The 24,542-nt window shown below is 41.9% G+C and overlaps 1 protein-coding gene across 3 annotated transcripts in view; it reads left to right on the forward strand.

Moving 5' to 3' along the window:
* The first annotated feature begins 7,915 nt into the window (after positions 1 to 7,915).
* Positions 7,916 to 24,542, forward strand: part of CACNB2 (calcium voltage-gated channel auxiliary subunit beta 2) — a 357,975-nt gene continuing 341,348 nt past the window's right edge. For all 3 annotated transcript variants that reach the window (XM_084868414.1, XM_084868415.1, XM_084868421.1), the window contains exons 1-2: positions 7,916 to 8,273; positions 17,620 to 17,712. In XM_084868414.1, coding sequence (XP_084724540.1) covers positions 8,160 to 8,273; positions 17,620 to 17,712 — 207 coding nt within the window. In that variant the 5' untranslated portion in view covers positions 7,916 to 8,159. The remainder of the gene's footprint in view (positions 8,274 to 17,619; positions 17,713 to 24,542) is intronic.

Consider the following 24,542-nt stretch of genomic DNA (forward strand, 5'->3'; position numbering starts at 1 on the left):
CCTATGGAATGAACCTTCAAGACATTATGGTTTTGTTTTTTTATTTTTTATATATTTTATTGATTTTTTACAGAGAGGAAGGGAGAGAGATAGAGAGCTAGAAATGTCTATGAGAGAGAAACATCGACCAGCTGCCTCCCGCACACCCCCTACTGGGGATGCGCCTGCAGCCAATGTACATGCCCTTGACCGGAATTGAACCTGGGACCTTTCAGTCCACAGACCGACGCTCTACCACTGAGCCAAACCTGCTTCAGCAAGACATTATGTTAGTAAATAAGCCAGTCGCAAAAGGATTAATACTATATGATTCTAGTTAGATGAGATACATAGAGTGGTAAAATTCGTAAGGGTACAATTAGAAGGGTGTTTGCCTAGGAAGAGGGTAGGGAGTATGGCAAGTTTTTGTTTAATGAGTGTGGAGTTTCAGTCTGGAAAGATGAAAAAAGTTCTGAAGATGGATGGTGATGATAGTTACACAACAATGTGATGTACTTGAAGCCACTTAACTGCACACTTGAAAATGATTAAGATGGTAAAATTCATGTAATAAGTATTTTAACAGGATAAAAAAATTTGAAAAAGAAAATAACATAATTAATAAGTAGTTCCCAAAATTATCCTTGTAAACTTCAACAATTCTCTCTAATTGGTAGAAGAATTAGACAAAAAAAAAAAAAAAAAAAAAAATCAGTACAAACATGGAAGACCTGAAAAACACTACAAGCAATTTAATCTAATTTACATTTATCTAACATTCCACCCAACAACAGCAGAATACAAATTATTTTCAAGCATACATTAAAAACATCCACCAAGGTGGATGATTTCTCAAACCACAAACATAAAACAAATCTCATTAAATTAAAATGATTGAAAGTATACGAAGTATATTATCTGATTAAAATGGAAATAAACTAAAAATAAAAAGCAGAAAAATATCTGGGAGTGTCCCTTATACTTAGAATGGTAAAATCTCACTTCCACATAGCCCATGGATTAAACAGAAATCACAAAGAAAAGTGGAAAATATTTTGCATCACAAAATCAAAATTTGTGAATGCAACTAAATAGGTACTTAAAAAATTTACTAATTTTATATTAGAAGTAACATGAAAATAATTATTTAAATTTCCACCTTAAGAAAGTAGGAGGAAAAAGAGAAAAAAGTAAACCCATGTAAGCAGAATAATACATATAAAAGCATGTTGCATTTTTTAAAAAAGGAAAGCAGAAAAATAATTAAGAAAGTCAATGATACCTAAAGCAGGCTTGTTGAGATCAATAGAACTGATGAACCCTTAGCCAGACTGATGAAGAGAAAAGAAAAGAATGCACAAATTATTAATATCAGGAAAAAAACGTTAAATGTCACTATAGATGTTCAAAGGATAATGAGAATATATCAGTAATATCTTTATGCCAATACAAGGAATAAATAAGATGAAATGGACAAATTCTTTGAAAAACAAACTATCAGGCTTAAGAAGAAATAGATAACCCAAATAGTCCCATATCAATTAAAGAAATTAAATTAATAATTTAAAACTTTCTCATAGAAAAAGCCAGACCCACAAGTGAGTTCTTCCAAATATTTTGAAATAAGGATTACTAATTCTATATGAAGTCTTCCAGAAAATATAACAGGAGGAAACACTTCCCCACACTGGCCCTCACTTTATGAGGCCAGCATTCCTGACAGATATGCCAATGTAAGGTAAATTACACCTTAAGAAAGTTCATTTTAGAAGGAAAAAAAATGTGTAATGAAATGACCACTAGATTTGGTTGTCTTGGGTATGATTTCTCAAAAAAATCTGAAGTAACAGAAGCTTACACAATATAAATGCTACTTCTGCCTCACTTAAAAGAAGTCTGAAAGCAGGCAACCCAGCGCTGGTATGGTGACTTTATGGTACCATCAGTGACAATGCTGTCTTCTTTAATGCTCATCCAACTTCATCATGTGGCTTTTATGTGGCTTCATTGTCTAAACATCCACTCATGGTTTAGCTAATCCATCCACAATCTGGTGAGCAGGAAGGAAGAGGGGGAATAGAAGCATTTCTCTGCCTTTTACAGATACTTCCCAGAAGCTCCTCACCAGGCTTTTCGTGTGCTCTGCAGAATGTGACGCCCTAGTGCAGCTAGCTGTCAGAGGGAATGGAAATAGCATAGTCTTTTATTCCAGGTATCAGTGTCCCCAGCGAGGAAAAAATTTATAAAGGGTTCCACGAAACAACCAGATATCTCAGCTACAAATAAGCTGTCTGCTTTGAATGTCAATTCAGATGTGTGGGGTTTTTTGTTTGTCTGTTTGTTCAGTCCATATTTCCTATTTTTTAAATATATATTGTTGAAAATATTACAGATATTCCCTTCTTCCCCCATTGACCTCTTCTAGCTCCCCCGTCCCCGACCCCAGGCCTTCACTATATGACTGTGTGTTTACATGGGTTATGCATATATGTATATGTTCTATGGTTGATCTCTTCCTACCCATCTTCCCCTGCCTTCCTTCTCTGATTTTACAGTTGGTTCTATACTTCAGTGTCTCTGGATCTATTTTGTTCATCAGTGTATTTTGTTCATTAGATTAGTTTACAGTTCCATGTTGTGTGTGTGTATGTGTATGCCTCCTATAACAAAGTTAGTATTGTTTGGGAAAACAAAGCATGAGAGGAAAAAGGCTTTGCTTATAAATGGGACGTTTCTATCAAAAAGTAAGTCGGGCTATAGGAGAACAAAGAATATGATGGATATTTGTCATTATTAGTCGTCTGCCCACCCTCTCACCTTCCAATTCTACTTTCAAACTGTACTGAATTTCTTCACCTTCCATCTTTGTATTTTCTGTTCTTTTTGCCTAGAACATTTTTCTCCTGATAAATGTCCTCCCATAATATTTTGCAGTTATATTCATATTCTTTGCCTATATCTTGTCTGCTCTGCTGTATGTCCTGTAAATACAGAAGCCATTCCTATTCAATCCCATTATCCCTATTACCCTGGATTATACTGGTGAGCATGCGTGCGAAGTCATGGATAAATAACAGTTGTGCTATTCATAGCTATTTGGGAGCTCAACTCTACTTCTAGTTAATACATTATTGTACTGATCATAGTGAGCAAGCAAAAGAATGTAAATCTGTTTCTCCAACCTAGACCCAGTTTTAACCTGTGATGCAGAGCTCTTTGAAGTACATCAGACAGGCAGCTGTGCTGAATTGAAAATGAGTCTTCAAGTTGGGGTTTCAAAAGTATGTGGTTAAGTCATGCCACTTCTCTGCTGTTCAGGCTTGGTGAAGTCAGTTTCTGCTAGCTGTTCTTTAAACCCCACTCTCTGTTTCTTCCTAAGGCACATTATTGCACTATATTTCTCAGCATGTCTTACAGGTTTTTCATGTGACAGAGTCTATCCGATAAAATATAAGTGGAAGAGATGGATGTCTCCTCCAAGCTTGGCCAATGAAAACTCACGAGCCCCACGGCCTACTACAACATTTCCCCCACCATCCTTCTTTCTCTTCTGACAAACCCAGATAGGAACACACGGTGACAGTGGGAGCCACATTTTGGAGATGATAGTCACTTGAGACTTGGTTTCCAAACGTCTGCATGAATCAGAGTCCCTCCTGATGGTAAATGACCCAAACATCAAAGGAATACATTTCTTGTTCTCTGATCCACTAAGTACTTAGGGTTTATTTGTTACAGCATTTGGGCATATACCAATTAATAGAGGGAATAGTAATATCTATTTTGTAGATGAGACAATGTATATAATTCCTTAGCACAAAGCCTGGTGAACAAAATATCAGTTGTTATAGTTCTAACAGGGTTTGGATGAGACTAATATGTGAATGTCTTTAAAAAGTAAATAGTGCTCTACAGTATCATATATTTCAGAGCTCTGACTCCTGGGTAGTTATAAGAACTCATGAAATCTTATTTCTATGAAGCCTTTCTTTGGAAGTGAAATTAAGCTTTCCCTGACCACTTGCACATTTCACTTGTAACCTTTACTACACACATGCACACACAAAACCCTCTTATGCGGGATTTGCTTGCATCTTTATATGCTTTTAAATAGCAATTTGTAATTTAGGCCATTCATTTTATAGTGTAAGTTTACAAAAGACAAATGTGTAACTTGGTGGACTGCTACCAAGTTAGGCCAGTGGCCAATACAGGTATAGCCTTATGAAAATGCTAGCAATAATGGCAGAGATCCAGAGCTGCAAATGAGGTGAAATATGATTTACTAAGTAAAATGAAAACATCACACATGGTGTAAATCTGTTCTAAAGACCTCTTACTCCAAGGTTGGAAATACAGTCACAAATCCACAAGCAGGAGAGGAGTAATTATAATCACCGTTTCTTCCACTTAGAGGGAACCCAAAAACCCTAACTATTAAACTTCTGGCTTCCTTGGCCAGTGTTTCTTACCAGTCCCTGTTCTCATTTCAAAGCATTCGTAATGCACAGAATATGTCTGTCCATTACGACTAATGAGCACACTGAAGTTCACAGACAGCTTGAACAAATTAGTCATCTGCATTCAAATGCTTCCCCTGAAGGTTGTAGATCCATTATTGCACTGCTGAAGTGTATCTACATAACTTTTAATGTTGAAAAGAATTAGGCTTTACTTATCAAATTTTAGCTGCTGTCTGCGGCTTTTAGAAACGGCACAAGTCAACGTATGCTAATAAAAACCACAAACAACAACAAAAAACAGCCACAGAAAAAAACTGACCTCAAGAAGTTTCTCAAGCCTTTTGCCCTCTGTGTTTCTGCTGACCTTGTTGCCTGTTTCAGGTAGGGGTAACATCATGTTAGCTTTTATTTGAAACTTTTTACAAGCCAGCCTGGAGTATGAATGGGTACATGATAGCATGTTAGTGTTCAATATGTGCTAGTTAAATTAACACAGGTTATAAAGAAAGAATTAATATAATTCTCTCATGGGGGTAAGGATTAGGTAAATGTCTTTGTATGTTAAAACTTGCAAAGCTGTATGCTATATTTTAAGACACATGAAGACAGATCATTCATTTATTCATTCATTCATGCCGCAAGTGTTTTCGTCCTCCATGGTATCTAAATGTCAGATACCATGCTCAATGCCGGGGGTACTAAGATGAATAAGACACAAACACTATCCCCAAGGAATTCTGTCTAGTGGCAGAAACTAAAACAAAGAGTTCAGTATCATAAGTTACATGAACATGAATATAAAATATGTCACCTTTGAATACTTAATTCAGATTTTACTTTCCCTTTGTTTATATATATAATCATTATTAAAAATTATTTTCAAAGTTGTTTTGCTATTTTGTGGTGTCTTTTAAAGTCTGATGAAAGATTAAATTTCATTTCCTAAGTGGTTAAATTGAAAGTGAATGCACAGATAAGTATACTATAGTAAATCACACTGATGTCATGGAAAAACACTTAAGTTTTATGGTGTTTTCTAAAACTGTGTTAGAATTTGTTCTTCTCCATGTTTGTACCTTGTTTTCCTGAAAATAAGACAGTATCTTATATTAATTTTTGCTCCCAAAGATGCGCTAGGTCTTATTTTCAGGGGATGTCTTATTTTTCCATGAAGAAGAATACAGTACACATTTATTGTTAAATGAAAATAAAGGAAATTTATTACCTGTATATGGTACGGTAGTATGGTAGTTGTCAACACAAACCAGACAAACTGTGAATCCTACAGTATCAAGAATTTACTCATTTATTCAATGACAATCATGTCATCATCTTCTGGAACACCATCATAACAATCCAATTCCTGAATTTCCTGGTGAATTTCTTGTGACTCCATTTCTTTCAGAATCAGTGGACCAAATCCCTCATGTTTAGCAATATCACTGTCTTTAAATGAGTACTTCTTGTCAAGGTAGCCTTCTCGCAGTGCATTTGCAATGCAACTGTCAGTGATTTTCTCCCATGAATTCTTCACCTAAGTCACAACTTCTTGCAGTTTAAGTTCCACAAAGTTTACGGTAAATTAATTTTCATTCTGAGACAGAGCCTAGGGGCCTTATTTTCAGGGGGATGCCTTATATTTCACTCAGAAGGAAACCTGTAAGTAGGTCTTATTTTTGGAGGATGTCTTATTTTGGGGGAAACACGGTATTAATTAATCCATTCACCAAGTTTGCATTAATTGGTTTCTAAGTGCTTACTGATTATATGGTAAGCTCCAAGTTTCCTGGTCTTTGTTATCTGTGCTCCTCCAATGGTACACCATGGAAGCTTGACATGCTTTATTGAATGAATATTGAAAGAACTGAGGGCAACATGTCAGATTCTGACTGTGTCCTGCAGAATGAGCGTGCCTCCGGCCCACACAGAGTTCATCTAAAACTGGAGGTAATGCCATCCCTGTGATTTAAACACTCTTTAAGAAAACTGAACAGTTTCATCAAAGGAACAGACCTAGAAGAGTAATATTGTCAGCAGATCCTGGAGCTAAAATAGACTATGACTCCAAAACTTTAAACACAATTTCTTTACCACTTTGATTGTGATACACACTGCTGATTGTGATAATTTAAAAAAAAACAACAACACATACACCCACAAATATTAGCCATGGTTTGGGGGAGCTCCCAGCCACGGCCTGTAAAGCGTGTGCCTCCTTTCAGGCTGGCCATTCACATTATGACCAACAGCCTCCAAGATTCCCAGTCTCTTGCTTTTCAAAATGTTACTCTATTGATATTATTGCTCATATTATTATAAACCAATTGCCAATGCTTCTATTTAACATTCAGTAAAATTTAAATAAAAACGATAATTTTAACACCAAAGATGATGAACTCAATGACACTTAGGACATGCCTAAATCTTTGATCATACCAAGACCCATTCTTTGATCCTGACTCAAATCAGGGTATGATGGAGATAGGTTTAGTTATGTGCTGCCGAAGCGAGCACAATGGAGATAGGTTTAAAATATCTAGTTTATTTTGAGAAGAACAAGCACTGTACTCTATGATACTTGAATATGCCACAGCAACGTGTAAAGCATAGTTGAAGACTATTGTCATAAATTTCTATATGTCTGTTTCATATACAACATTGTACTGTTACAAAACAACGCTGATGCCTAGATAATTTTGTTCTACAGAGAGCTTCACTGTAATAAAAGCTGTTGCAATAAGAAGCAATCCCTTAAGAAAAAAAAAGTGTTTTATTAGAAAAATCTGAATGGAATGCTCGAAATGAAACATTCTTGCCGCGGCCACTACTTTCTTATTAAGAGCTCCTCGGGATCTTAAGGAAGTGCTTATTTTGTCCAAAATGTGATATTGAGACTTCTCAACTCTACAGGAAAAAAAAAAAAAAAAAGTCCAGCTCTGTAAGACAGTCCTGCAATTTTGCAAAGATGAAAAGAAACGAGGGTGATCATGGAAACGCTTGGGACTGGGGTTTGCAAGTGGTGGAGTTGGACCTCCTAGCCCAGGCCAGCTGCAGCTTCCAGGGCCTGAGCCGGGGTCTTCAGCGCCAGGCTGCCCTGCCTCCTGGTGCTGCCATCCTCAGGCACCTCCGCCTGCCGGCCCGGGACGTCCTTTGTGAACTTGACTTTGAAGCCTTCACGTTTTTTTGACATCCATTTTAGAAACAGAGCCCCCGAGTGTGTGCGGGGACCTGTTCCCTCCCGCGGGCTCCTGGGGTCCGGGGAGGCGGTTTGGGAGCCCGGGGAGGGAAGCCCGGACGGATGTCCGAGGAAGGCAGCCCCGGGGGCCGGGCCTCTTTGAAAACTTTCCAGCGCGCGTGCCACGGCGACGCGCAGCGGCCGACCGGACCCCCGCGGCCGCGCCCCCGCGGGGAACCTCTGCCTCCGCCGCCGTGTCACTCTCGCTTTCCGACGCGCCTCCCCCTGGGCCGCCCGCCGCTCCCTCCCTCCTGGCGAGCCCGGTCCCCGCGCCGCCGCCTGGGCGCGCTCAGCCCGGCCCGGCCGATGGCGAAGGCGCCCTGCTCCGCCGCCGCCGCCCCGCAGCCCCGCGCGCCGCTCCGCCCGACGGCCCGGCCCCGGCCCGCGCCCTGACTCCGGCGGCGAGCGAGCGCGGCGCCTGCCCCGGCGGCCGGGCAGGAGGGCACCCGCCGGAGGAGGCTGCCGGAGCCGACTTCTCGCCAATGGTCCACAGCGACATGTCCAAGTCGCCTCCCTCAGCGGCGGCGGCGCAGGAGCTGCAGATGGACGCGCCGGAGAGCGCGGCGCCCGCGGGGGCGCTCGGGGCGCCCGCACAGGTAGCGACGGCGCCGCGCCTTCCTCCCTTTGTGAGCCCAGGGCGCAGCTCCGGCCGCCCGCGCCCCTCTCTCCCGGGTCCCCGCCGCCCGCCGCCCCCTCTGCCCGGGTCCCCGCCGCCCGCCGCCCCCTCTGCCCGGGTCCCCGCCGCCGCCTCCTGCCCCCGCGCGCTCCGCCACCCGCTCTCCTTTCTCGGCGCCGGCGACCCCAGCCCTGTTCGCCTGGCCCGGCGCTCCTCCGGCTTCCATTTTTCCCTTTGCTTGCGGAAAACCAGTGGGAAGGGGCGGGAGGGGGACCTCCCGGTCTCCCCAGGCAGCCCCCCGAGCCGCTCGGGTCCGCCCTCCTCGCCCCTTCCCGGGAGCGGCGCCGGGGGAGACATGAACCAGGCGAGCGGACTGGACCTGCTCAAGATCGTGAGTCCGGGGGGCGGGAGGGGCCCCGCTTCCGAGGCTCTGGCTCCCGCGCCGGCCCCCCGGGACGGGCTCTGAGCGGGGTGGGAGCGAGGCCCGCACCCCGGCGCAGCCCCGCCGCCCTCCTCACCAGGGCGCTGTGCAGCCTGACAGCTCAGCGCCCGTCCCCGCCTCTGCCTCTGCCCAGGTTTGCCCAGACCCCTTGTTCCTTTCATTTAAGAAGAGAGCGAGCTGGGGCCTTGAAAGTTTTTATTTTTCCACCCCCCTTCTCCCCCCTGCCCGAAATGTTAGCTATTTTAGAGTTTCGGGACCACATTTTTCCTCTGATGAGTTTTAGTGGTTTCTGGGAAAATTCCGGTTTGCTGCTGTTGTGAAATAGGAGATGTGAGTTGTAGGCGTTGGGTAATGAGAAGGTGGCTTTTACGTAAGGCTTGTCCGGTACAGTGTGGATTACAGACACCTCCGGGTCTCAGCGGCAGGGAGTCTCTCAACTTCTATCCCAGCAGGAGCATGACTGAAGGCTCCTAGCTGCGGCCGGTGGGGAGGGGTGGAGGGCTGCTTGGCTGTGCAGAGTGGGGACGTGTAAACTAACCACCTGCATGAGCATCTGGCCTCAGCCAGAGCACCTGAAGTCTTTGTTCCGGACTCCTGGTTTTATCTCCTCGCTTACCAGGTCAGAGGAGAGTGAGAAATGTTCTCAGAGCCCTCCAGGACAGATTCCAGGAGGAAGGTCTTGAATATTGATAGAGAAAAGAACTGTCAGACCTTCTTTTTTCTCTTTGATCTCCCTTCAAGGATTTTTTTTTTTTTAAGTTTTTATTCTCATGATAAAAATAGAGTTCCTGAATTTCTAAAGATCAAAGTTAGGGCTGATAGAAAGCATGACTGCATCCAGATAAGAGATACTCATTTATTTAGAGACTTCTATAGCTAAGACAAATAGTTTAAAAAGTAAGTCAACGAATATTTCTTGTATAGCTACAGTGTGGAAATAATTCAGATGTGAATTTCTGTCTTCAAAATAAGTGACATTCCAGTAGCTGCAGGTATGGCAGATGTGTGTGTAGCAAGTATGGCATGGGACTATCAGAGGAGCCCGAATCCCTTGTGGCTCCCAGCACTAAAGATCACCAGCACTCCACTCCGGAGTAACCGATAAGGATGTCATAGAAGAGGGGGCCTTTGAGAAGAGACTTCAAGGGCGGGTTAGATTTCAACAGAGATTTTCAGAGAGAAGGTAGGGAACTAACTCTGCAGGAAGCAAAGTCACAGAAGTTAGAAGCCTTCAAGCAGACATTTATAATCCCTAGTTTGAAAAGAGTGTGGAAAATTACAGATAGGGCATGCTTAGGCATAAGACTGACAAGGCAGTTTGAGCCCACATTTTAGAGGATTTGAAACCTGCAGTGTATTAAATAATAAAGAGCCATGGATGGGATGCAGGGAAGGACATGTAATAGCTCATTCCAGAGAGTCACCTGGGAAGGTTCTAGAAGATAATTTTGAGTCTGAGGAGTCCAGAGGTGGGGCTACCCAAAGGGAGATTGATAGAACAGTTTGGACAAGAAGTACTAGGCTAAATTAAAGAAAGGAAAGGATAATGGATCTGACAGATCTGCGCATGAGACATTGCAAAGACTCAATCTGTAGTAACTGGCAAGCAATTGCATAAATCCGTGAGAGAGGAGAAAAGGGAGGAATGGATATTATATGCAGGTAAGAGGTATAAATATTCAGCTTCACCAGCATCCATTCTCTTGCTTTCTGTACCTTGCAAAAATGAAAGCAGTTTTCCTGGAATTGAGTCTGTGGCACATCCATTATCGGAGGGAAACACTGCCTTGTTTATTTTCTATCTAATAATCATGGCATCATAGGGCTGTGAGCAGTTGGCAAAGGCGTCTCTTCCATCTCTCCGGACAGGCCAGCAGGAAGGGAGGGAGGATAAGAGCTGTCTCAGGTGCACCCCTCTTTTTGTGACACCACGTAATTGTAATTCTACTCAGAAATGAAATTTTCTTTACAGATGGCACCTCTTGAACCGTCGTTGGCTTTTAAGAATCCTTTCTATTTCGCCTCTAGGTTATACTGCACGTTCCGGATGAGCAAAGCAAAATAGGTAGATTTCACACACTCTGCTCTTATGCTGTTTTTAGGTCAGAAATCCTCCTTGGGGAGTGGGCGGCTCCACACACCCCAGCCCCCTTCTCCATCCAGCACACTGTCACAGACAGAACGGATGGAGGGCGTGGCAGTCTGACTGCAAGTTCTTGAGAGTTCTGATGTAAGCAGATGGCATCGCTTTTTAGGTAACTTGTTGCACTTGGCTGCAGTCAACCTTCAAAGTCCAGGTGCTAACTTAGGACACCCCCTCCAGAGCTCCACACCTGCGCTGTCCACTCAGCAGCCCGTAGCCATGTGTGATTTCCGAGCCCTGAAAATGTGGCTCCTTAGAACTGAGAAGTGCTATCTATGGAAAATACACACCGGACTTTAGAGATTTAATATAAAATAAGGTCCATTTCAGCATCTTGTTAATGGTTTTTATATTGATCACATGTTGCAATGACAGTATTTTGCATATATTGAATGAAATAAAATGCATTGTTTACAATTAATTTCACCTGTTGCCCTTTACCTTTTTAATGTGGCTGCTAGACCTTTTCCAGTACCCAGGTAGCATGTATTATATTTCTGTTGGACGGCTTGTGTTATATTTCTATTGGATGGCATTATGCTAAAGTATGGCCCTGGGAATCCTCCAGGGAGGTGAATAAATCCTGTAAGCAGGCTGGGTGGATGGGCAGAACCTGAAAGGGGCTGAGAGTAGAATGGCTATGGAGGAGGAAGTAGATGAGAAACTGGAGTAGTAGCTCAGCACATTAGGCCTCAAAGAGAGTGTAGCTGGCACCTCCAGTCACACCTGAAAACGAACAGACAGGAACCAGAGGGCCTGTTTGTTTTGCTCCTAGCAACAGAGCCCAGCTGGGTCCACCCCAGCGGAGTTTGCCAGATGCTTTTCAAGCATGTTGTGGTAATGCAGGCCAGGCCGGTAATGGCAACATCCTGATTCAAGGGGCTGGAGCAGCAGCCATTCTCCCGGGCTCCTGAACCAGGACTATACTGTGTTCCAGAAACATTCTGAGGTCTAACAGCCTTTTGCAGTCTCCAAATATAATGGTCATGGGTCCTGTGTTTTATGTTCTGCTAAAGCCTTCACTCCTGAACCCAGCCAGTTTCCTCTTGAATGGCATTTTTGTTCTGGTGTCGCAAGGGCGAGATTTAGAAGCATGCCGATCAGCCTTTCTGAGTGTGTTTTAAAATGCGAAATACAATATCTGACTGTTTGGGTGATCAGAGGTTTAGTTGATTTTGTAGTTTCATGTTTCTCTTTTTGTCTTTCTTTTTATGTAAAGACTTAATGTACCTGTTGCTGCATTTAATTCTTTTGAATTTATACAGAATGTAGCCTTGGTCCTTTCAAGACAGACTGAGCAAAATAGATTAACCCTGTAGGGGGTGGTGGCGCTCTTTATTAATTTTGTAACTGCGAGACATACACTATATCCTGCAAATAGTGTATACTTACTTTCACAATTACAGGGAGTTAAAATGAATCGTGATACCACTTCAAGCCATTGGGTCTGTCTTAGAATTCTTTCCAAGCCTGGCTGGAGCTAGACTGTGACGAGGGCAAGATCGGGCCCGGCCTGCACCCACTCTCCCTGCCCCTGCCCTTTTCCACGGGGCATGTCTCTGCTTCCCGACCCGGCCCCTCTTCCCTTTCCCCCTGCCAGGCCTGGAACAGAGCTCTGTCTACACTGCCTCCCAATTCCTTTCTGCTTCTATGTAAACTGATCCAAGTAGAAAACAACTTACGTTTCCCTCTTTCCAGGTAGTTAAACTTCTCTCCTAGTAAAGGATCTAACAACCTCATTGATACTAAGCTGTTGGTAAATGAAATTTCACGTCTGATTTCTCTATGGATGGCTTTGGCTTTGTTTGCTTTGGACCTTAAGATGAGGAAAGTCATCAGTTCAAAGGGATAACTATCAAAGAATGCTAACTGAGAGGGATAAAACTAATGGTGGGCCTCAGCATTCTGCTCAGGTAGGAGAGTTGTTACCATATCCATCTATCACAAAAGCAACACCCTTCTCAAAGCCGCCCCAGGGCTGCCAGGCCTGCTTTCTGTGTACAGCTGTGTACAGCTGTGCTGAAATCTCCACTTCACAGGCAACTTGTACCATTAGCTACTGCTATCTACTTCAGTCACACAGAAATTTGATTTCAAATTTGCTTTTACAAATGTGAACATTTAGTTGCTGATTTTGAGACTCCAGTTTAGTTTTAAAAGTATTTAGTATCAACAGAGACATTCATTTACATGATGAATGTTGGATATCTTTTTAATATATCATTTATGTACTGGTGAAAAATTTTCTTTTTCTTTCTTTTTTTTTTTTTTTTAGTTTCTGAAATCTTAGCTTGGTTGATATTTTAGGAGACGTAAAGAAATTTAAATATACGGTTTTCTTTTTTTCTTATTATGCTCTGGTGACAATTTATTTTTTATTGATCTGCACATACCTAATAAGCAACGAATGAAAATTACTGACTTTTTAGATTGTGTTCCAAGAAAGACATAGGGGTCTGCATGTGTCGGAGAGAGAGAGAGAGAGAGTATTATGGGTTACACTCTGCACTCTGGCCAAACCCCTTTCTCTTTCCCATTTACTTTTTAAAACCTGGGTGATCTGATTGTTAACTGTGTCTATATCAGGTGTTCATATATTGTTGTTGCAAAAAAATTTTTTTTAAATTAGTCATAAAAGTAGTTGCGCTTGAAATATAGCACCTTAACTAAGAAAACTATACTTCTTTCCTGCCTTTTTCCATTTAGGAGAGATTTAGCATTTACTTTAAAAAAATTTTCTTCAGATGTTCCATTCCAATCCTTATTTTCAAAGATTTACAGTAACTAAAAATAAAAATCATTTCAGTAAGATGGACCTAACTTTAAATGTGCTTTGGATTAAAGGAAACTTCATTTTTCAATGGCAGTGTAAATTTTCACTAACATTTTTACAGTATGTAAAAATAGACCATTGAACCATGTCAAAACCAGAAACATTCACTTGTATTCCAGATGATGTTTCAATTCTTTTTTCCAAATCCTGATATTATCATAAAAAAATAACTAGTCACTGAATAGTCACTCTACAGTTAAAAATAAAAAAAGGAGACTATAGATGAGAAATTACGACTGAAATTAGTAAGGGAGCAAAATAGAAGTATAATTAAGAATATCTATTTATTTGGGCTTTTGATAAATGTGATCTATAATGAATAGGAATTTGCTGTAACACTGTTAGGGCATGAACAAGTTAATAATTTGAATAAATCATCCTTCATAAATGTAATTGAAGGATGCTATCTTTTTCTAAAAACTATTGTAGTTTGCAAACGATTCAGTATACCATGGCCTTTTTCTTTTAGTGTGCAAACTGTATGTTAGTACAATTGAAATTTGTGATAATCCAATGTAAATACATTACATGGGTAGCTAAATACACCTGGAATAATGTTTATGAACAGTATCCCCAGGGGCCTAGAAAAATTAATGTGGTTTTTAAAAATGCATCTGATTTCTCGCAGAGAACTGCAGCCTCCCCTGTGACTGAATGTCTGAAATACGCTGTGGTCTCACAGCGCCTGTTGTGCAATTGTGAACAGCCACGAAAAGGCTTACACACCGAAGCAGCTGACTAGTGAAGTGTATTTATCATGAAAAGTCTGAACCATATGACAATAGCATTTCAAAGACGTGCTTTTCACACATTTCGACATGGTACTGGAAGGCCACCTGATAATGGGATGGGATTATATTTGATTTTAGCTCTCAAAGATAATTTATGCTCCTCAGGAAAAAAAATAGTATATTTAATATACATTTATACTTCCCACCTCCAAAGATATATGTTAGGTTCAAAAATGCTTCATAGGTCACATGTATTTTTCCATATGGAATAATGTACATTTTTTAATTTTAAGGAAATATTCATACAGTATTTTAACATTCTTAGGCCTTGGAAGACACTTCTGTCCAAACCTTTGCATAATAATTGGAAAAGGAAGAACATTGCTGAAAGAATGTTATTTTTCAACAGTTTACTGAATAATGTTTACACAAGTAAGAAGAATAAGCTGTTAAGTGAGGAGAACCTTGTATAATACATTATGAAAGCCCAGCCTAGATGATCTTTCCTTTTATGAAGTTGAGAGTTAATTAAATGCCATGGAAACACATTTGTATTATATAAATCCCTTAGATACTTGGAAGAGAACAAATATATTTAAGAAAGATTTTTGCTTTAAGATTATACCACCCTCTCTCTGATTGCAAATGCATCTAAATTACTCATAACACAAATGTTTGTACTGTAATGGGTTTCAGCTTGCCTAAGTGCTATGTATATTATGGTTCATATTTCCATTTTAATGAAAACCATATGAATATGTAAAATATAACAAAGCAGGATTTTCAAAACCAGAACATGGTCATTTTGAAAAAGTAAATTTTGTAAATTCTGATAATCAGTCTCTGTGAGCCTGATCATTCTAACTATCCTATATAATAAAGAGGCAATATGCAAATTGACTGTCACCTTCACAAAGATGGCTGCCTACAGCCAGGTCAGCAGGGGGGTTAGTGAGGGACGACCAAACGACGCAACAGCAGGCTGTGTGGGGTGACCAGGCCACTAGGAGGGCAGTTAGGGGCAACCAAGCCGGCCTGGGGGGTGGGGAGGAACAGTAAGAGGAAATCATGCCAGTAGGGTAGGCACTTAGGGGTGAACAGGCTGGCAGGGGGAACAATTGGGGGTGACCAAGCTGTTGGGGGGGGGGGAGCAGTAAGGAGTGACCAGGCCAGTGTGTGTGTGTGTGTGGGGGGGGGGGGGCGTAGTTGGGGCAATGTGGCCCACAACAGGGGCAGTTAGGGGTGACCAGGCAGGCAGGCAGGTGAGCAATTAGGAGTCAGCAATCCAGGATTGTGAGAGGGATGTCTAACTGCCTATTTAGTCCTGATCCCTGAGGTCAGACCTAAACCGGCAGTCGGACATCCCCCAAGGGGTCCCAGATTGGAGAGGGTGCAGGCTGGGCTAAAACACACGAATTTCATGCATTGGGCCTCGAATATTATATACTTTAGCCCAATTTCCCCCTACCCTTCCAGCCCTAATATGGGTATTGTTTTTTTCAGTATATTATATTATATACTAAACTAGGTACCTGTTGCAGGAAGATTCCTGCAAGACTTCAGGCAGGCTTCCCTCCTCTCCCGCCACCCCACCTTTCCCACTATGGCAGGCAGGGTGGGGTGGGGTGGGGCACAACTCACCCGCCTCATGGTGCCTTGGCCACCTCCGCACCTTGCCCGGCCCACTGACCTGCCACGCCCACCACCCCTGCTGCCTCCCGCCTCGGTGGCCTTATGCACCACGGCTGTGCCTCTTGCCCAGCCCTGCCCCTCATGCGCTGCCAGTGCTTTCCCTCCAGAAGCCACCACAGCCACTTTGCTTTCCACTTTCCCTCCCTCTTCCTTCTATGCTGTCTTTAGTCTTCACTCCTCCCTCCCTCTGTGTACACAAATTTACTGCCATCTTTGTTGGGTTAATTTGCATACTCACTCTGATTGGCTGGTGGGCATGGCTGGTGGGCGTGGTCGGTGTAGCAGAGTGATGATTAATTTGCATATCACTCTATTATTAGGGTAGATGTTATAAAATATGTTATTTTATTATTTAAAATAACTGTCAGGAAAGGCTGAGAAGACTGATGCTTGGACAGGTTAGAAAATATATTCAAGGATCCCTATCTATGTGCATGTGACTATAAGCTCAGTGGTGAGCTATTTTTCACTTACATCTTAATGTTAAGTATTCACAATAACTTTATCTGTGCCTAAAATTAAACATGGATTGATGCATAGTTTATTCTTAGTGCTCTCAGTGTAAACTGTAGATAGAGTAGTAAAAGCAAGTTCATTTGTATATGTCTGTGTTTGGCCCAATCTTGTTATTGAAACAAATTGTCCTACCTTTAATGTCCTGTTCTTATATACTTAATTTTTCATTATTATTATTTCATAAAATTTATTTTTCTTGCCTTCTCAAGAAAATCACTAAGTAATTAAAAAGCAAAACTTTCACATCACATTCAAACATTACAAACATGGGCCAGAACATTTTATAAAGTACTTTAATTTCAATGTGTTTCGTTAGCACTTACATAGCTATTTCAACATTTCTCAAAGCAATCTCTACAACCATACAAGAGTATTAAGAACCAGCACCATGCTTCACTCATGCTTCATGTAATCCTACATATATAAATTTAAAGGCAATCAGAGTTCGTATTGCAGAATGTTCTTCAGCCACCATATGCATTTCTTGCAAGTACCACTCCAATAAAAGCGTCTCCGTGGAATTACCAATTAAAGCATGAAAAGAAGCAGAAAAATGCATGCTCGGCTCTGCCAGGCAGCAACATTGCATTATGCATGGACCTATTGCTTTCTTGCTCTCTAAGAGTTTTGATAAGTTGCCTTTCATGTCCTGGTTACTCCTGCTGCCCCGGGCCTCCCTGCACTTAATTACTTATTTTTAAAGGCTTCATCTATAGTGGCTTTTGCCTCTTGACAGCCGATATGCTAACAGCATAAGTTGTTTTAATTCACCAGTTATTGTCTTTGTCTAAACAATTTTCTTCCGTATATATATACTCAGTGATTTGTGATTCCTCCAATAATAACTTTTCAATCATGTCTACATGATGGCAAATCATTATGTGTTTTGGTCTTTGACATTTTCTAGACCTAGGCCTAGGTTCCTGTGAGATGGTCTAATAGTAATCTCATTTATCTCTTTTTTTTTAGTCATATGGAAAAGGAGCTAGAAGGAAGAACAGATTTAAAGGATCCGATGGGAGCACATCATCTGACACTACCTCAAATAGTTTTGTTCGTCAGGTAAGGGAGCTCTTAAATTCATGGTTTGGAGAAGCATATTTAAATGAATTTTGTTTTCTTTAAGGCTGGCTTTTATATTATTGCCAAAGCAGCAAGAGCACAGCTGTTCTTGGTTCTAAATATTCTAAATAATCCTACTAACAACTATGCCAATCGTCAGGGCAGGTTCCTCCTCAAACCCTGCCCATTGCACTAATTGTCGGGGCCGAGCCCGTCTGCCAGGGGCTGGACCTTCTTGGATGCTGGGTGGTAGGCGGAGAGGTGGAGAGGCCATGAGATGTTGTCGGTGCATAAGAATGAGTCTTTATTGTAGAAGCCAGTGGCCATTGCCATTAGACAAAACAGTTCTCTAAGCAGCCCATAAAACAGGCAGCCGCACACCCGCTGATAATAAATACATCTTTCTCATAAAAGCAGCGGTATCTTCTGTACCCACAGTTATTATCTGAGCAGCCGCACACTGCCCCAGACTCACTGTCTAACACAGCAGCGGTACCTGAGCCCTCCGTTCCTGCATCTCTGGCCTCTCCCCTCTCTCCAGCCTTTCCAGCTTCTCACCGTGGCAGCACTCTGTACCAGCTACTTAGACAGAAGGGGCTTCCTGCCAATAGCTATATCAATCATTTTGGCTGCAGCAAGGCACGCGTGTGCAGTATACTGTGAGATCACTGTGACCTTGCACCTGCTATTGGTATCTTAGTTTTGACCATTCTGATTAAGATTCCCATGTTCAGAGTGGCCTTGGCCATTCCCGAGTACTAACAACAAGGCCTTGACTACTGGTGTCTGGCATGGTTCCCACAACTATCATCCTTAAGCTTTGTATAGTATTATTGTATGTACTTTTAGTTGAAGTGAAAAGTGTGCTGTTTTTGTCATAGTTAAAATATTTAAATTTTAAGTGAGACTGTAATAATTACCCTCTTTCCTGCAAGTTGGGAAAAGACAAATGTAAAATTCCTTACAGAGGATTTCTTCCTGACAGAAGGAGTGCACTCTAGCAGAAAGGATTGCAGATTTTGGAGGTTCTTTTTGTTTGTTTGGTTGGTTGCTTGTTGTTTTTGTTTTTTTAGGGATGGGGCAGGCAGTGAGCATCCATGTCCCACCTATGAAGTTGGGATACTGGCATTTCTTTAGCTTGTCTTCTGCTTCCCACGTGGCATTTGGATTGTAAAAGAGAAACTTGTTCTTGGTCTTGATATGGTTGAGGCTACTAAGGTTAAGTAGAGCATGAGATATTGCTGTGACGTGATTTAAACTGCCCTTGGAGATGTAGCCTTTATTTCGGATAAACATGTGGTGTATTCCTGCTAAGCAGTTTGGAATTGTCCCCTGAAACTTATAGCTATATATATATGGTAACAGAAAGGGCTTTAATTACTAGAGGAAGAACGCCAGTTCTGGTTGGTGTGCTCATCAATCATCTCCTGTCAGCGACAGCTCGCTCCCCAAATAGTGGTTGCCACCTGGAAAAGCTGCTCGGTTTCTTTGGGAAGGAAAGCCACTCTCCCCTGTGCTTCCTGTGTCCCTACCCCACGGTTCTCTCTCCATGAGTAACCAGCCATTAGGCTTAAACTTGTTCACCTGCTGCATCCACGGGGCTTTTATCCTTGGCTGGTTGCTGCCTCCTTATGCAGATGGGGCACGATGCCTTTTTGGCCTCCAGTTCCTGCGTGCAACATCAGGGTCACCAAAGGTATGTCTGAATGATTTACAGGCAACGGGCAAAGTTTTGGTTCTGGCTCTTGCCACCGGGGAATTGTTTTAGTTTTTAGGAAAAGGGTTAAGAAGGAGCAGAGCTTGTTTTTGCTAAGAAACATTTAGAAAGAAAGAGGAAGTGAAAGCCAAGCGAGGCCCATCCTGGAGCCAAGTTCCACTGGCGCTGGGAAGGATGCGAGATGAGCTGGAGGTGTGTGCATCGGCCTGATGCCACCGTGGGCAGAATTCCCGCGTTTGGTCCTGATCACGAGAGAAGGGTGGGGGAGGTGGTGACTCAGCTTAGGTGAGTCTGTTAAAGGAAGGTCACCTGAGTCCTTGTCCATGTCTATTCTGCTCCTGGGGCAAAGAGACTGGACCTGGAGAGCTAGAATACACAACTCTGAGTCATCACCTCGGGGATGGACATCAGAGGACCTGAGGCAGAAACAAGTAAGCTGCTTGTCATTTTGCGTGGCTTTGCTGGAGCTAAGCCACACAGAACGACAAGCAGCTTGTTGAAATTGCACGGAACGAAAAACTGCTATGTTTCAAGTGAGCAAGATATTGGAAAATAGGAATAAAGAGTATAGAGCTCATTCTTGCTCATTTTCGCTCTAAAAAGGGCATTGAAAAGCAGTCTCCATTCCCCTTTTTCCAGTTGTCTCTTGGGATGTGACTCCTCCTTTCATGGAGCCTTGAGAACTTAATTCAAAAGGCTGGAAGGGTCTGCCACACTGCATGTAAATGAACTGGGATGTGTTTTCCCTCATAACAACTTCCTTTTGATATACCTTCTTGGTGATGTATGTGAGGTTCTGTGCTTGAAACAATTAAAAGTAATAAAGAGAACTGTTAAACTAATTAATGTAAATTTAGATCTATATAGCCTAAACTTGAGTGAGCGTGTAGGAAGACAAACACACACACACACACACACACACACACACACACACCATTGTCCTAAAGGTCCATGTCTTTGACTCTCAGTAGAATGAGGTGTTTGCCATGGCATGAATTTTGGGTTATGGGGACACAGGCATCAGGAATCCTGGAGTGCCTTCTTGCTTCTGTCACAGAAGGAAAACCATTGTCTTTGGCTGAGTTCAATGCTGCATTTTACTTTGGTAAATAAACCTCAGTTCTGTTAAAATGGCATGCATGCCCTAACGGTTAGGGCCTAACCTGTTTGGCTCAGTGGATACAATGTTGGCCTGCAGACTGAAGGGTCCTAGGTTTAATTCCTGTCAAGGGCATGTACCTTGGTTGCAGGCACATCCCCAGTAGGGAGTGTGCAGGAGGCAGCTGATTGATGTTTCTCTCTCCTCATTATTTCAAACTCTCTATCCCTCTTCCTTCTTCTCTGTAAAAAGTCAATAAAATATATTTTTTTAAATGGCATTCATATTTTGCTACTCTTTCAAAATAGGCAAAAGCTACTATTGGCACAGCTAAATATTTAATAGATTATAGTTCAATCAGAGTATTTGCAGAAATGCACAGATAATAACAAGAAGCATAAGTTAGATGAAGGAATTTGAAAGAACCCCTTTTAACTATTCTCTTTTTATCATAAGCAAATGGTTTGTTAGACAAGTAATCTGTGTCAGTATTCAGGTACATCCTGGAGACATTGCGGGTTCAGACCCGGACCATCACACCAGGGCAATAAAGCAGGTTGTAATGTTTTGTTTTGTTTTTTTTTTCCGGTAGAGGGTCTTGCCTTCAATGTGTAAGAAACACAACATCTTTGAGGCACAGCAGAGCAAAGCACAATAAAACAAAGGTGTGCCTGCACTACTTTGCATTTGTGTTCCAAACCACAGAGCTAAGGAAGACTTGTAGGAAGATTTTTAGGATGAATGCATACAAAGTTAGTCTTCCTTTAACTTTCTTCTTTATAGAAAAGTGAGGATGTTCTTAGCATAGCAAATGTTCTCTTGACCTCATGATTTAAAAACAAAGAAAAATCACACACACACACACACACACACACACACACACACACACCAGCATCATTCCTTTACTGCTTTCATCACAAGTTGCATCACCATCCCAGCATACTGTGCCACTCTTATTGGCAATCAGAAGAATTAAAAGAGTTTCTAGTTTTTTTTCCTTTCTCCCAAAAAAGTCAAAGAAACACACTCTTTTTGTAATCCTGATAGTCTTCTTCTTTTTTTTTTCCACTTGGATGTGAACTCAAGTCTGAATCACCTTCAACATCACACTGGTTGGTTTTGAAATGCAGCAGAAGCTGTGAATCTTCCTCTGTGAATCTGGGTAAAGTCAGGTGCACATTCAGCATCCAGTGTTACATTAGACACCTGTACAAATGGTTTTTCAGCATATTAAGTTATTAAGGGGCAGAAAGTGTTAAACATGACTTCTAGGCACCTTAGGTAGAATTAATGAAGATTATTATTCAAATAACTTATGTATTAAAAGGTGATCATGGAATTACTATTGAGATAATTAAGATATTGAGGTTGTCTTAGATCCTTATATATAAACTCTGTACTTTGGCTCTGTGTTATGAACAGATATATCAATAAGAGACCTTCATTTATCATAATAATAAACCTGGAAAAGCAACCACTCTTTTTTAAAAATATATTTTTATTGGTTTCAGAGAGGAAGGGGGAGGGAGAGAGAGAGAAAACTTCAATGATGAGAATTATTAATTAGCTCCCTCCTGCACGCCCCCTTCTGGGGATGGAGACTGCAACCTGGGCACTGACCTAATGGAATAGTGATCTGGTTCATAGGTCAACACTCAACCACTGAGACACCCTGGCAGGACAAAGGCAACCATTCTTAAAATCCTTTGCATTTAAGTCCATGCATAAGTTTATAGTCTATTAAGATAATTAAGTTTTCATATAATTTAGCTCTTTCCTCCCACTTCATTAAAAATAAAACAATAATAATAAAATAAAATAAAAGAATTCCTGACATCTGTTGTCTAAAAGTCGGTAAGGAGAGAAGGAGGGGGACCAGTTTATTTTAGCACCAGGACCTAACCAAGTCAGTTGATTTACTGGACAAAAAATTGGTGGACAGGAGTAACAAGGCCTGCCCAGCACTGAAGGATAGAACATGCGTGCTGTTCTTTACTAGAGATTGTGCAAGAACTGCGAACTGTATAAATTCTTCGATACTGCCAAGGTCAGGGAAAACTATGTACATCTGTAAATAAGTACTAGTCATCAAAGTTAAGGCAGCTTGTGGAGGGTGAGAAGGGGGTGTATGCAACTCTTTCATCAGCTTGGTTACGTCTTCCCTCTCTGCTCCCCTCCCTTCCCTTCCTCTCTCCCTCACTCTCTTTTATTTTTTTTTTTTAAGTTCCTTCATTTTCTTAAAGACATGTATGTGTTCTCCCTGGCTACATTTATGTACCTGGCAGCATTCCTAGGATGCACACCGAATGCTAAGGAGATGACAGCCAGTTTGCTGTACGCTGGGGATGCCGCAGCATGGCAGCTTTCATTCAGAGTGCACTGCTATCTGAGGGCTACTCTGTGCTCTGCCATACATGGCCAGGGCTCACCGGCTGTTTCCCTGGATTTTTATGGGTCACCCTGTTGTACCCCGGTGTCTTTTGCCCAGAAAGTTGAGCCTTAGGAATCAACAATTCTTTGGGGAATTTTCAAGTGCCATTATTATTATTATTTTTTATTTTTTTTTGGTGGGGGCGGAGGGCAGTTCACAGGAAACTACTCAGCATCTGATCTGGGTATTTTGCTCACCAACATATGTTGTGGTTGTAATGAAATAACCCTGTAGCTTTTGAGGGCTTCCAGAATATAAAGTGAGACGACAGAATGGAATGAAGGAAATATTTAACAGAAGGTTGCATGACACTTTCGGAACATAGTATTCTAAACAAATTCCATCGTTTTCCAGTACCATGTTCTTGGTGCTGCCTTTTTGGACCTTTTATTAGTTCAATTTGGCTTTACATACGAATGATTAATCACAGAGACACACAGTCTATTTTTCAGTTTTGTTTTGCAAAGACAGATTAAGCTGCGATAATGATTACAGACTCCAGGCCTGTGTAGACTGATATGTTTAAGGTTGGATAAATCTTTCAGCCCTTAAATACTGGCTTGTTGCCTTGCAATGCTGTATTCATCACAAACACAACTATAAATAATAATGCAGTAGATTTATTGCCACTGCGATTTCCTATAAATGTCTTTCTATCTTATTAGGCATTCGCTTAGATTTTGTGAATAGTAGACCTTGTTCTGAGACCTCTTAAGAACTCTTATTAAACATATCAGTATAAAAATATTGAGGTTTTCAGTAAAGAAGCCCCTTGTTGTTTCTATAGTATAACCCTACATAATACTAGGAAAGTTTTTGTTTTAGGAGACATATGTACTTTAGATAGTATTAAAAGTTAGATTTTATACTTCAATATATTATTAGCTTTACAGTGTCTTTTTAAATATACACATATTAATATACTAGAGGCCTAGTGCATGAAATTCGTGTACAGGGGTGTGTGTCCCTCAGCCCAGCCTGCACCTTCTCCAATCTGGGACCCCTCAAGGAATATCCGACTGCCTGTTTAGGCCTGATCTACTGGACATCCTCTCACAATCCAGACTGCTGGCTCCCAACTGCTTGCCTGCCTGCCTTCCTGATTGCCCCTAACCGCTTCTGCCTGCCTGCCTGATCACCTCATAACCACTCCCCTGCCAGCCTGATTGATGCCTAATGCTCCCCTGCCAGCCTGTTTGCCCCTAACTACCTTTCCCTGCAGGCCTGGTCACCCCTAACTGCCATCCACTGCAGGCCTGGGTCCCCCCAACTGCTCTCCTCTGCAGGCCTGGTTCACCCCAATTATTCTTCCCTGCAGGCCCAGACACCCCCAACTTCCCTCTTCTGCCAGCCTGGTCACCCTAATTGCCTTCCCCTGTAGGCCTGGTCAACCCTAATTGCCCTCCCCTGCACATTTGATCACCCCCTAACTGCCCTCCCTGTGAGCCTGGTCCCTCCCAATGGTCTTCCCCTGCTGGCCATCTTGTGTCCACATGGGGGCAGCAATCTTGTGTGTTGGAGTGATGATCAATTTGCAAATTACTCTTTTATTAGATAGGATATTTTAATATATTTAATATATT

Source organism: Pipistrellus hanaki, assembly GCF_964339955.1.
Source record: "Pipistrellus hanaki genome assembly, chromosome: 1".
Taxonomy (NCBI): Eukaryota; Metazoa; Chordata; class Mammalia; order Chiroptera; family Vespertilionidae; genus Pipistrellus; species Pipistrellus hanaki.